Source organism: Chanodichthys erythropterus, chromosome 4, assembly GCF_024489055.1.
Source record: "Chanodichthys erythropterus isolate Z2021 chromosome 4, ASM2448905v1, whole genome shotgun sequence".
NCBI classification, from domain to species: Eukaryota; Metazoa; Chordata; class Actinopteri; order Cypriniformes; family Xenocyprididae; genus Chanodichthys; species Chanodichthys erythropterus.
Window position 1 is genome coordinate 11,283,608 of NC_090224.1, and position 13,304 is coordinate 11,296,911.

At 35.6% G+C, this 13,304-nt stretch overlaps 2 protein-coding genes across 2 annotated transcripts in view; one reads left to right on the plus strand and one right to left on the minus strand.

Annotated features, from left to right (window-relative positions):
• The first annotated feature begins 376 nt into the window (after positions 1–376).
• On the plus strand, positions 377–9,388 carry olfml2ba (olfactomedin-like 2Ba). The gene is made up of 8 exons (XM_067384053.1): positions 377–797; positions 1,567–1,830; positions 1,933–2,040; positions 2,114–2,269; positions 3,820–4,003; positions 4,343–5,356; positions 8,175–8,351; positions 8,426–9,388. Exons 1-8 carry the CDS (start codon positions 642–644, stop codon positions 9,043–9,045), a joined length of 2,679 nt encoding a protein of 892 aa, XP_067240154.1. The 5' UTR covers positions 377–641; the 3' UTR covers positions 9,046–9,388.
• Positions 9,389–9,589: 201 nt separating this feature from the next.
• Positions 9,590–13,304, minus strand: part of atf6 (activating transcription factor 6) — a 41,017-nt gene continuing 37,302 nt past the window's right edge. The window contains exon 16 of the mRNA XM_067384054.1: positions 9,590–11,943. Coding sequence (XP_067240155.1) covers positions 11,741–11,943 — 203 coding nt within the window. The 3' untranslated portion in view covers positions 9,590–11,740. The remainder of the gene's footprint in view (positions 11,944–13,304) is intronic.

The following is a 13,304-nucleotide window of genomic DNA, read 5'->3' on the forward strand; positions in this document are numbered from 1 at the left end:
CTTCTTGCATAAAATAGACCTATTTACTAAAACAAAAGAAATAATATTTGGGGGTTATTGGGTCATTATTAGATTTAACTGCGAAATTCCCTATAGTAGCTGACGTCAGCTGAACGCTCCATTCTACTGTCACTGTAAATGTTTCTTCTATTCCTCATGAATAATTTATAAAGTTCACATAAAGGTGAGTATTAAGGGTGAAAATGTTTTTATTATTATTATTATTATTCATATGACAGGTCTCTATAGCAAAAAGTTGTTTTTATTTTCTTTTTAAAAAAAAAAAAAATAATAGATTTGGATTACACTATTAGTGATGACTAGAAATATAATGCACGCGCAATGTTCAGCGTGCTCTGTGCGTCTCTCCATCCAGCCCCCTCATTTCAGCTCAAATGTCACGTCATTGCTGCTTCTTCTCAAACCAGTTTCATGCTGAGGACCAGGCACCTGCCCTCATCTGGACTTTACCTCTTCTGGACTTTTGCAAAACCTCATCCCGCTTCAGTTATTTCACCTGGAGGGCAGTGCAAATGGAGATGTGTTTGACGGTGTATCGTTTTTGAAGAGGAAAAGCCCAATTAAAACGCACAATCTAAAGTGCCATATGTTTGAAGGGATTATATCACACACCTTGCATCATGACCGAGATGGGAATTTGGTGCGTTTTATGGCTCATGGCATTCGCTCTCACTTCGGCAGCTCCGAAATCACACCAGCGACTTCTGGAGAACACCAAGGAACAAAATGACACAATGCAAGTTGAAAGAGATAATCATGAAAATATATTAAGTAAGGTAAGATACTTTTCACCAGCGTTCGATATGATATTCCACTGCAGTTTATTAAGCCTAACACGTCATAACTTTCATTAATAATTTAACAATCTCTGCATAATACTTAACAGCCTCAATTGAAGTAAACTAGCCTACAAGAATATAAAAAAAACATAAATCAAATATAGTCCTTTAGAATTGGGTGTATCTGAAAAGTATGCAGTTTTTGGTTCGTCTCAACAGCATTTTCAAAGAAAAGTTCAAAATTTCAGTGCATACTAAAGGCTATAGCTGTATCAGGCGTGGGGTTCTCCAGGGAATTGGTTTTCCCGAGGAAGTAACCATAGCAACAGTAGGCTGCTGGATAGATCGTATCGGACGGTACACAAAAAATAAGTAGGCTAGCCTATTGTTTTTCGTATAGCTGCACTTATATTGTAAAATTTTGATTTGTTTAAAAACTTTAATATAGTTTTGCTAGTTGTAACAACGGTGACAATTCGGTTCCGCGAGACGAACCGAAAATTAGGCTGCTTACGAAAAAAAAAACTTTATTAAAGTCTTCAAAAAATTGCATAATTCGCACATTGTTTTGAATGTGAATAAGTTTGTTAATGTTATTAATGAAAGTTACTATAAATGTTCCAGGTAAACTAATAGAAAACGTTGGTAGATAATTGAAAAAAAAAAAAAAAAAACATACAAACAGCGACAGTCAGATATGTTACATTGCAACAAAGTGCGGTGATTTTGCTTGCTGGAAAATGCATCCGTCCTCTTTTCTTTGTAGCTGCTGGGTGATTATGACAAAGTGAAAGCGCTTTCGGAAGGCTCTGACTGTGGCTGTAAATGTGTTGTCAGACCTCTGAGCGCGAGCGCGTGTCAGCGGATCCGGGATGGTCACGCGACGCCTCAAGATTTCTATACGGTGGAGACCATCACATCAGGACCCCACTGCAAATGTGAATGCATTGCTCCTCCGTCGGCTCTAAACCCGTGTGAGGGTGACTTCCGTTTGAAGAAGCTGCAACAAGCTGGGAAAGATAATGTCAAGGTGACCATAGCACCAGAATATGGCAGGATAAGAATGCATAACATTTCATACTCTTAAATAAAACCAGCTCTTGCCATGACGGAATTTACTTCATCGTTACAGCTGTCAACTATACTGGAATTGCTGGAGGGTTCTTTCTATGGCATGGACCTATTGAAATTGCACTCAGTCACCACAAAGCTTCTTGACCGCATGGACACAATAGAAAAAGTAAGTGTTGTTTCCGTTGTTTTCCTATCTTATACTTATTGAACATATTATTGATGTGTTTCATTATTGACAGATGGTCTTAAACAACCAGACCGAGGAGAAGACGAACACAAAGAGCACCTCTCCGAGTCCACAGCCGCCCACATCCTCACCTACAAATCAACTGCAGGAGGAGAGGACGAGTTTGAGGGAGCAGAATGACGAAGCAGCTGCTTTTCAACACTTAGAGGTGGGAGGTGCTATTTAAAACAAATGTTGCATTACATAATTATAATGTCCAATACGTAACAATGGAACAATCCAAACATTATGCTAAGCCTCGAAGTAAAATGGCCCACCTGCTGCGGACGTTTATTTATTTACTTAGGATCTCTGTCTCGGAGTCAAAAGTGACCTCATGCTGTGATTTGAAACTCTTACTAATTTATCCCGCTGTCGACTCTTACATAAGTTGGCATGAAAAGAGCCAAATGACTTGGACTATCAAAGATCCGAAACAGATGATCTATATAATAATCTTTTAAAGGGATAGTTCTCCCCAAAATGAAATCATTCATGTCCTCATGTCTTTTCAAACCCATAAGACTTTGGTAAATCTTCAAAACACAAATTAAGATATCCGTGAATCATGTATTGAACGTTTTTGGATCTTCTAAGTTTTGTTTACCTGAGCTTTCAATGGTGGGTTAAAGGGTTAGTTTACCAAAAAATTTAATTTCTGTAATTAATTACTCACCCTGATGTCGTTCCACACCCGTAAGACCTTCACTCATCTTTGGAACACAAATTAAGATATGTTTGATGAAATCCGAGAGTTTTTTTTTGTCCTCCATTGAAAGCAACGAAATTACCATATTCAATGTACAGAAAAGTATTAAAAACAATGTGACTACAGTGGTTCAACCTTAATATTATGAAGCGACGAGAATACTTTTTGAGCGCAAAAACAAAACAAAAATAACGACTTTATTCAATTCAAATTCGTCATTCCTCTCTCATTCTGCTATGCTATTTTCATTTCGTTTCATTTTTTAAACACTTGCAGTCTGTATAATTCATAAACACAATTCTTTATCAATATCTTCATTCTTTATAAATCTCTCCAACAGTGTGTAATGTTAGCATTAGCCACGGAGCACCATCAAACTCATTCAGAATCAAATGTAAACATCCAAATAAATACTATACTTACACGATTTGACATGATGACGAACACTTTGTAAAGATCCATTTTCCATTTTGAGGGTTATATTAGCTGTGTGAACTTTGTTTATGCTGTTAACGGCAAGCGCGAGCTCCGTGGGCGGAGAGCGTGAGCATTTAAAGGGGCCGCAGCCTAAATCGGCTCATATTTAATGATGCCCCAAAATAGGCATTTTAAAAAATTTATTAAAAAAAATAATCTATGGGGTATTTTGAGCTGAAACTTCACAGACACATTCAGGGGACACCTTAGACTTATATTACATCTTTTTAAAAAAAATTTCTAGGGCACCTTTAAGGTTGAACCACTGTAGTCACGTTGACTATTTTGTTTTTACTACTTTTCTGGACATTAAATGTGGTAATTTCATTGCTTTAAATGGAGGATAAAAAAAAAATCTCAGATTTCATCAAAAATATCTTAATTTGTGTTCCGAAGATGAACAAAGGTCTTACAGGTGTGGAAGGACATGAGGGTGAGTAATAAATGACAGAATTTTCATTTTTGGGTGAACTAACCCTTTAAGAATCATGTCTTAATGGCTGCAGCATCACAGTGTCCTCTGATGTGCTTAGAGTAAATATGAGGAAAAGTTTGTGGGAGATCTTCTGAAGAGAAGCGGACCAGACTTAAACAAGGCCGTCGCAGCTTTGCAAGAACAAGAACGCCAAGGAAGGGAAAAGCAGCCAAAAATAATTGTTAGGGGCATCACATACTATAAATCTGACCCGTTGGATGAGACAGACACAGAGGAGAACTGTAAGTATAACTGTGTGGTTTCAAAATCTACATTCAAAGTAGGGCTGCACGATATTGAAAAAAAAAAAATGGCTTGAATAGCTCTATTTTCATTCACAGCAAATAAACCAAGCTGATCTGAGACTGTGAAACACTGTATGATGTGCTTCACTTTGAAACCAGTAGCATATATATTTACTTTATTAAATCACAGCCTGCACGGTCAATCGCGCTAAGCCATATCGCAATATAGATTTTATTTTGATATATCGCGCAGCCCTAATTCAAAGTTCTCAGAAAGAGAAATTAGAATTTTTTTAGTTTAGGCTATTATATAAAATGTTTTGTTCTTCATTGCAGTAGATGATAATCATAGTGGTGACAGCCCAATTGATCTCTTTGCCGACGAGCAGCTCATTCATCACAAAGCACGCCACTTCAGGCCGGTTATCAGGGCGTGGTCTGTCCGACCAAAAGACAAAAGTGAAGTTTCAAAAGGAGGAGATGCACAAAATGGTCTTCAAACTCCATTTACTGGACTGTTGGACTCTCCCCTACCGATTAAGACGCCTACTGAACCGATATCCGTTCAGACTCAAACCAGTCGTTCCTCCACAGACAACTCTACAGGAGATGAGAGAACCACACCGACACCTGCTGTGATGGATAATTTAAAACTCACCACCCCCAAGGAACATACCAAACCTCAAACCATCGTCAACAAAATGGAGGCAAGCGACGTGGAGCCCACAACTCCATCTGTAAGACAAGCTCAAAACATGTTGGTCAGGTCATCCAATCTGGGCCACATAAAAACAAATGAGTCAGTCACAGAAGCTGCTGCTAAAGTGGTGGCTGAAGAGCCGACCGTGAAAGACCAGACCAACGGGACTTCTGAAAAGGAAACATCTGTATCTTCTGTAACCGAAAGTGGGACTGTTACCAAAGAAAATCTTAAAGAAGATGTCTCTCACACTGCTAAAGCTATTTTTTATTCTGAAAGCACACTTGGAAGATTAACACCATCACCAACTCCTCGTTCAACCACTTTAACAGTCACAGAAAGCTCATTGGGATCAACTGCTCACACAAGCCCAGCTGCCACCACTGTGACGACACCACATGTCACTGAAAGCAAGACAGTTACCTACTTACCCAAGATTAGTCCTAAACAGACATTAACCTCAGTGGCGTCTTTGATGACAACTACAGAAACTACCACAACAACAACCACAAGCAAACCTGGCAAACGTAAATATAGCATAAGCTGGGATGAAGAGGAAGAGGTAGTGGGAGGGGAGCAGACGGAAGGAGAGAGAGTTGTAAAAACTGTGGTGGAACAGAACTTTGGAGAGGAAGCTCAAAAGAAGTCAGGTATAGCTTTATGATGTTCTTGTTTATTTCATATTATTTTAATACTTTTTTAAATTTAATTTAAAAATGTATTTATCTTACATATACGGAAGAGGATTAGGGCCAAGCAATAATAAAAAAATAAAACCATCTCGAGATTAAAGTTGTTAAATTTCGAGAAAAAAACTCATTAAATTTCGAGAAAAAAAGTCGAAATAAAATGTTGAGAATAAACTCATTAAATTACGAGAAAAAACTTTTTAAATTTAGAGAAAAAGGTTGAGATGAAATGTTGAGAATAAACTCATTAAATTACGAGAAAAAACTTGTTAAATTTCGAGAAACCAGTCAAGATAAAATGTTTAGAATAAACTCGTTAAATTACGAGAAAAAAGTTGTTAAATTACGAGAACAAATTCGTTAAATTATGAGAAAAATTTTGTTAAATTTCGAGAAAAAAGTTGAGATAAAATGTTGAGGATAAACTTGTTAAATTTTGAGAAAAAAGTCATTAAATTTCGAGAAACCAGTCAAGATAAAATGTTTAGAATAAACTCATTAAATTACGAGAAAAAACTTGTTAAATTTCAAGAAAAAAGTCAAGATAAAATGTTGAGAATAAAGTCATTAAATTACGAGAAAAAAGTTGTTAAATTACGAGAACAAATTCGTTAAATTATGAGAAAAATTTTGTTAAATTTCGAGAAAAAAGTTGAGATAAAATGTTGAGGATAAACTTGTTAAATTTTGAGAAAAAAGTCAAGATAAAATGTTGAGAATAAACTCATTAAATTATGAGTTTATTCTCAACATTTTATTTCGACTTTTTTCTCATAATTTAACAAATTTGTTCTCGTAATTTAACAACTTTTATCTTGTAATTTAATGACTTTATTCTCAACATTTTATCTCGACTTTTTTCTCGAAATGTAACACGTTTTTTTCTCGTAATTTAACGAATTTATTCTCAACATTTTATCTTGACTTTTTTCTCGAAATTTAACAACATTTTTCTCGAGATGGTTTTAATTTTTTATTATTGCTTGGCCCTAATCCTCTTCTGTATATATATATACAAAACATTTAGCATTATAACTTAAATCCGAGTTAAATTTATGGAAGCTTGTTTCTGCCAATAAATAAAAAAGGTAATTGCGACATTATCTCACAATTCTTCACAGTTCTTTTCTCAGAAGTGTGAGATATAAACTCACAATTGTGAGAAATAAAGTCAGAATTGTGAGATATAAACTCAAAATTGCAAGTTATAAAGTCAGAATTGTGAGATATAATCTCACAATTGCAAGATATAAACTCACAATTCTGACTTTTTCTTGCGATTCTCACTTTTTTTCCTCATAATTGGGATATATAAACTCACAATTCTGACTTATTTTCTCAGAATTGTGAGAAAATAATTTGCAATGGCGAGTTATAAAGTCCAATTCTGGGGAAAAAAAATTTTTTTTCTCAGAATTGGGAGTTTATATCTCACAATTCTGAGAAAAGTCAGAATTGCGAGTCACACAATTCACACAATTGCAATTTGGAGTTATAAAGTCAGAACTGTGAGTTAAAAAAGTCAGAATTGCAAGTTTCTTTTACTTTCAAGTTTTGTGAGAATTGCGAGATAAAAAGTGGAAATTATACCTTTTTTATTTATTTATTTATTTTTTTTGCAGAAATGTGTAAAATAATTGCGACATTATCTCATATTTTCTCACAATTGTGAGATATAAACTCGCAATTGTGAGTTATGATGCCAGAATTGTGAGATATAAACACAGTTGTGAGAAAGTCACAATTGCGAATTATAATGTCAGAATTGTGATATAAACTCAGAATTGCGAGAAATAAAGTTACAATTGTGAGATATAAAGTCAGAATTGTAAGTTATAAAGTTAGAATTGTGAGTTTATATCATGCAATTCTGAGAAAAAAGGAATTGTGATATAAAAAGTTGCAATTATACCTTTATATTTTTTTATTCAGTGGCGGAAACAAGTTTCTACGGAAGAGGATTAGGGCCAAGCAATAATAAAAAAATAAAACCATCTCGAGATTAAAGTTGTTAAATTTCGAGAAAAAAGTCGAGATAAAATGTTGAGAATAAAGTAATTAAATTACGAGAAAAAAGTTAAATTATGAGAACAAATTCGTAATTTAACGACTTTTTTCTCATAATTTAATGAGTTTATTCTCAACATTTTATCTCGACTTTTTTCTTGAAATTTAACAACATTTTTCTCATAATTTAACAAATTTGTTCTCGTAATTTAACGACTTTTTTCTCGTAATTTAATGACTTTATTCTCAACATTTTATCGTGACTTTTTTCTTGAAATGTAACGAGTTTTTTCTCAACATTTTATCTCGACTTTTTTCTCGAAATTTAACGACTTTTTTCTCGTAATTTAATGAGTTTATTGTCAACATTTCATCTCAACCTTTTTCTCGAAATTTAACGACTTTTTTCTCGTAATTTAACGACTTTTTTCTCGTAATTTAATGACTTTATTCTCAACATTTTATCTCGACTTTTTTCTTGAAATTTAACGACTTTTTTCTCGTAATTTAATGACTCTTTTCTTGAAATTTAACGGTTTTTCTCAACATTTTATCTCGACTTTTTTCTCGAAATTTAACAAGTTTTTTCTCGTAATTTAACAACTTTAATCTCAAGATGGTTTTATTTTTTTTATTATTGCTTGGCCCTAATCCTCTTCCGTAAGTTTCCATACAATTAATGTCATGGTTAAATTGAGAATTTTAAAATGATTAAAACCAGCGTAATTGTGAATGGTCTGTTTTTTTTTGTTTGTTTTTTTTTTTTTTGTAGGAATGTGTAAGGACACCTTGGCCACAATTTCAGAGCCCGTCACACACAACACATATGGTCGTAATGAGGGCGCTTGGATGAAGGATCCGCTGGCTCAAGATGACAAGATCTATGTCACAAACTATTACTATGGCAACAACCTACTGGAATTCCGCAACATGGATGTCTTCAAACAAGGTATATCTCTTTAATTCAGATTAACATTGTAAACAAGCAATTTTACTTATTTCGCTTTCTTACTTTAATTCAAGGTCGCATCACTAATTCCTACAAGCTGCCTTATAACTGGATTGGCACCGGCCACGTGGTCTACAACGGTGCTTTCTATTACAACCGCGCATTCTCTCGAGACATTATTAAGTACGACCTGCGGTTGCGTTACGTGGCTGCTTGGACCATGCTGCACGATGCGGTGTTCGATAATGACGACGTGTCTGCGTGGAGATGGAGAGGAAACTCAGACATGGATCTGGCCGTCGATGAGAGCGGACTTTGGGTGATCTACCCAGCTCTGGACGATGAAGGCTTCTTGCAGGAAGTGATCGTCCTGAGCCGCCTGAACCCTAGTGATCTGAGCACGAAGCGCGAAACCACCTGGAGGACCGGGCTCCGGCGCAACCGCTACGGCAACTGCTTCATTGTATGCGGCGTCCTTTACGCGACGGAGAGCTTCAATCAGTACGACACCAATTTATCCTACGCCTTCGACACCCACACCAACACTCAGGTGATCCCTCACCTGCCTTTTAGCAACAACTATACTTACATCACTCAGATCGATTACAATCCCAAGGAGAGGGTGCTGTACGCCTGGGATAACGGACATCAGGTCACTTATAATGTTCAGTTTGCTTATGTAGACCCGCTGTAGACCCTGACGGCAGAGCAAATACGTTCTTTGCACAGAATAGAAGAAACCGTAAATGTGTTTGTGGATTGTGGATCAGTTCACTCAGCTTTTATTAACTCCATGTAGTTTAATGTACTTATTAATATGCTGTTATGTTTTCAAAGTGTAAAAATGGACCCATATCTTTACATTTATGGTGAAAACTAAGAAAAACATTAGTTGAATTTCTTAAGAACATGCAAATAATGCAGCTTCATGCAGTTTGCATTGACGGTCATTTCTTTAGATATTGCCGCTTGCTTTTGCACTATGAAGACGGACCTCTTTTTGTTTATAGCTGTACCTCCTGTAAGGCTGGCAGAATTATGAAGAAGTTTTTAGGTGTTGTATTCTTAAATCCAGTAGAATACATTGTATATACTGTAATATAAAAGCTAAAACAATGGGATTGATGAATGTAAAAAAAATACAATTTGTATTTTCATAAACATATCTCAAAGTTTGTTTTTTTTACAAACTATCACATGCATATATAAAAAAATAAAGTTTGCAACTCAATTTTAGTAAAAGCAAGAGTGGACAGTGTTTGGGGCACATTTCCATTGTGTGGTTTTATTTCATCAGTACAAATGATACATTTGATCAAATTACAGTACTGTTTTTTAATCTTTTTATGCATATTTTATTGCAATTTCATTTGAAACTCTGCTAGCACTTAAGAAATACAAATCTCTGTCAGACTCAGAAAAATTGTTACAATAAAATGAGTTGAATTAAGATTTATAGCATTGGTCTTTCTTTCATATTGTAGATGTCGAGCGAGTGTATTCTCACCAAAGACCTTCTCATTGGACACTTACATAAGAGCAAAATGCTACACTATAAACCCCTTGATCCACAGAACTAAATCTAGACAAACAAAACACATCTACCATATTGAACCCAAAAACAGTGTTTACCCCAGCCTTTGAAATGACCTATAATCAGCACGTTACAGCGCTTCAGACCCCACATTTATACAAACCCTCAATTTCAGAGAGCAAATTCAGACTTAGGACTCTTGTCTGCGCCCTGACGACAAAAGATGCACACAATTCACTCACAACCTCGAGTCCAGTGTTTATTACTTTGCATTGTTACAAAATTGCTTTCATTTCTTTCACTGTGTGAACAAACAAACAACAAGTTTCCAAAAATACAGAAAATATATTAAACATAAAAACATTGCTTAAAGGGAAAAAAGGATTTGATGAAATTAAAGACTATTAACGCATGTTTCAAACCAATTAGGAACACAACAGAGACATTTCTACTGCAATGCTAAGGTTGAAATGTGATATATTTCCTCACTAAAATACTCTAATAAATCATTCACATTTGGAGAACAAAGCTTTACCTGAGTTTTTATAATCTGTGAAATTCAAATTATGAAGAATCCTACACCTCCCCCCTAAGAGGAGTTCTAATGGTGATTGGTCGGCACATGCAAGATTTGTCTTTGAAGGGGAATGGTTCTTTGAAAGTGACAACAGGTTGGACAGGACAAGCTAATGAGCACGCTACTTTCAAAATGACAACTGACTATGGCATCCTAAACAAGAAAAGAGCAAACATCTACATAGGCCAGAATAATAGAGACAAACACATAGTGTACAAGGACAGATGAGGTAAAATATTAGCATTAATAATTTGTGTCTCTTCTAAAACTTCAAATCAACTGTAGTTATGTTAACAACTGCATTTATGTCAAGTACACCTCATTTAAAGTGCGATCAAGCCACTAAGATAAACATGAGGGCATAAAATATATTAAAAAGAACTGACAGATGTAGCCTGAACCCTAACCCCAAACTGCTATTCCAATTAGAATTAGTCTAAAATGATTAACCTTCAAAGACTATACATGAATAAGACAGAAGTATTATCTAAATACTGTATCTTCTTTTACACTTTTTGTTGTTGATATATTTGTCACTGTCAAGAATCAGAAGAATGAAAAATGCAAGCAAATTATACAAAATGGAAATAATCCATTTTCTTACTTTTCTATGCAATAGTTACGTCATAAAGCAAAAAACAAAACTCACGTTTGAGGATATTGAAGAATAGTCCGCTGAATATGACCATTAAAGGTGCACCAAACAAGCTTCATAAATATTTCAATAAATTTTATAAACAAAATAAGCACAGTGCAAACTAAATCAAAGACAAGTCCCTGACAGCTACCACATATAGCAGAGAAGAATTCAATAATCGAGCCTGATCGCACTTTGGTTTGGGAGATTTGGTAGATGAATGCTCCTGTTGGCAGTGTATGGCACCAACAACACTAAGGTTGTGGGTTCAATTTCTAGGGCACACACAAACTGAAAAGACATGTGTATCTTGAATGCACTTCAGTCAAATACATAAATGTAAATGTAGATGCCTTTGATGATAGATGTGTAACAGTCTCTGGAAACAATGGAATAAAGACAGTAATCTGACTTTCATTAGTACTAAATGGCCCATTAGATGCATTTTGAAGAGGTGACTTCAAGGAGGAATTGCCGATCAAATATCTTAAGGATCTTGGCAGAAGATTACCAAGATCTTAGAATAGAAAGTCAAAAAGAAAAGAAATAGAGAGGCTTATTATGTAACCAAATAGATGGTTGGAAAACAGGCTAACTCACAACAAATCGATTAATTTTTTGTGGTTAGTGGATTGCTGGGACTAAGAAGAACCCATGAGGACTCCAACCGGGGCCGCGGGCTGGTTGTTGCTCGGGGCCGCGTGATAGAAAGAGCCTGTGTCCGTCTGATTGACCCGCAAGATGGGTGGAATACTAGACGACTTGATGTGGAGGATCCTGGTGTCCATGACCTCACAGTCGATCTGCATCATCACCTCAAACTCTTTGTCTTTTATGACGCTCTCTGCAGTGAGACAGAAAAGTAATTGTATTAGCAAATAGTTGTATGGTGCTCAGTTCTGTGTGAAAGTAATTGTTAAAGAAACGCAGATGATGTGCTGGGTGGCCTGAGGAGGTTAAGAGGCATTTTAGGAGCTCCTTTCACACAGGCGGTTCATACAGGTCAGACACACACCGGCTTTTATTTTCACATAGCAGTAAACGTAACAGATGACTTCCACATGAAAGAAAATGGGGTTCATGCGGGGTATACTACCATTCCAAAGTTGTTGTTGTTGTTTTTAAAGGTAATACTTTTATTTAGTGAGATAACATTAAATTTAAATCAAAAGTGACAGTAAAGACATTTATAATGTTACAAAAGATTTCTATTCTTAAATTCTGTTCTTTTGAACTGTCTATTAATCAAGGAATCTTGAAATAGCAAGCAGCACAACTGTTTTCAACATTGATAATAGGAAATGATCCTTGAGCATCAAATCAGTATATTAGAATGATTTCTGAAGGATCATGTGACACTGAAGACTACAGTAATGACTGCTGAAAATTCAGCTTTGCCATCACAGAAATATGCTGATTTTCAAAATATATTAAATAGAAAATAGAGAATAACATAGATAATGGAGAAATTAGAACAGCTATTTTAAATTTTAATAATATTTCACAATATTACGGTTTTAAATTAAATAAATAAAGCCTTGGTGAACATTAACAAATCGTACCAACCACAAACATTTTAACGGTAGTGTACATGAGCAAAACATCAACAATTAGCCTTTCGCCGATCCCCGCCCCCTTTATTAGTTATTGTTGCTTTGTCCGACAAGCCGTGGCGCTGTCACTCCACACGCAGTGAAAAATACATCGCGGAACAAAGAGGATACGGACCACACATCGACAGACAAGACAGAGCAGGTTACTTATGATATTAAACAAAGTCCCAGCTTTCAAACCGTGTAGATATTAAAGAAATTCAAACAATCAAAACAGTTTTGTTGCTCTTTAATGTGTCGTGACCATGGTCGTGACAGATTGCTGTAGATCCTCAGCTCAACCGCTCGTAAAAACAGATCATCTCTTCCTATTAGTCCATGAACATGAGAATGAATGTTGTTTCAAACGCGGAAAGACGTCAATACACACCATTTTTCAAGTTTAACTCCACCGAGGTTAATCTTTTAACTACTGGTTGCATTGACGGACAAAATGGCGGATGCGGCGTTCTGATTGGTTAGATCGCTTGTCAATCAAACTCCAGGCGAAAGCTCAATTGTGAGATGGATTGCATTTTTCTTTGTGCAGAATAATACTGAAATTTCATGACTGAAAATCCAATAGTCAGCACTGCATTTCCAACACAATGGA

Coding starts and splice junctions, on each gene's coding strand:
- olfml2ba (XM_067384053.1), top strand. CDS start 642: ATGACCGAGATGGGAATTTGGTGCGTTTTATGGCTCATGGCATTCGCT. Junction 2,041..2,113: donor GCATGGACACAATAGAAAAA/GTAAGTGTTGTT, acceptor CATTATTGACAG/ATGGTCTTAAACAACCAGAC. Junction 8,352..8,425: donor CATGGATGTCTTCAAACAAG/GTATATCTCTTT, acceptor CTTTAATTCAAG/GTCGCATCACTAATTCCTAC.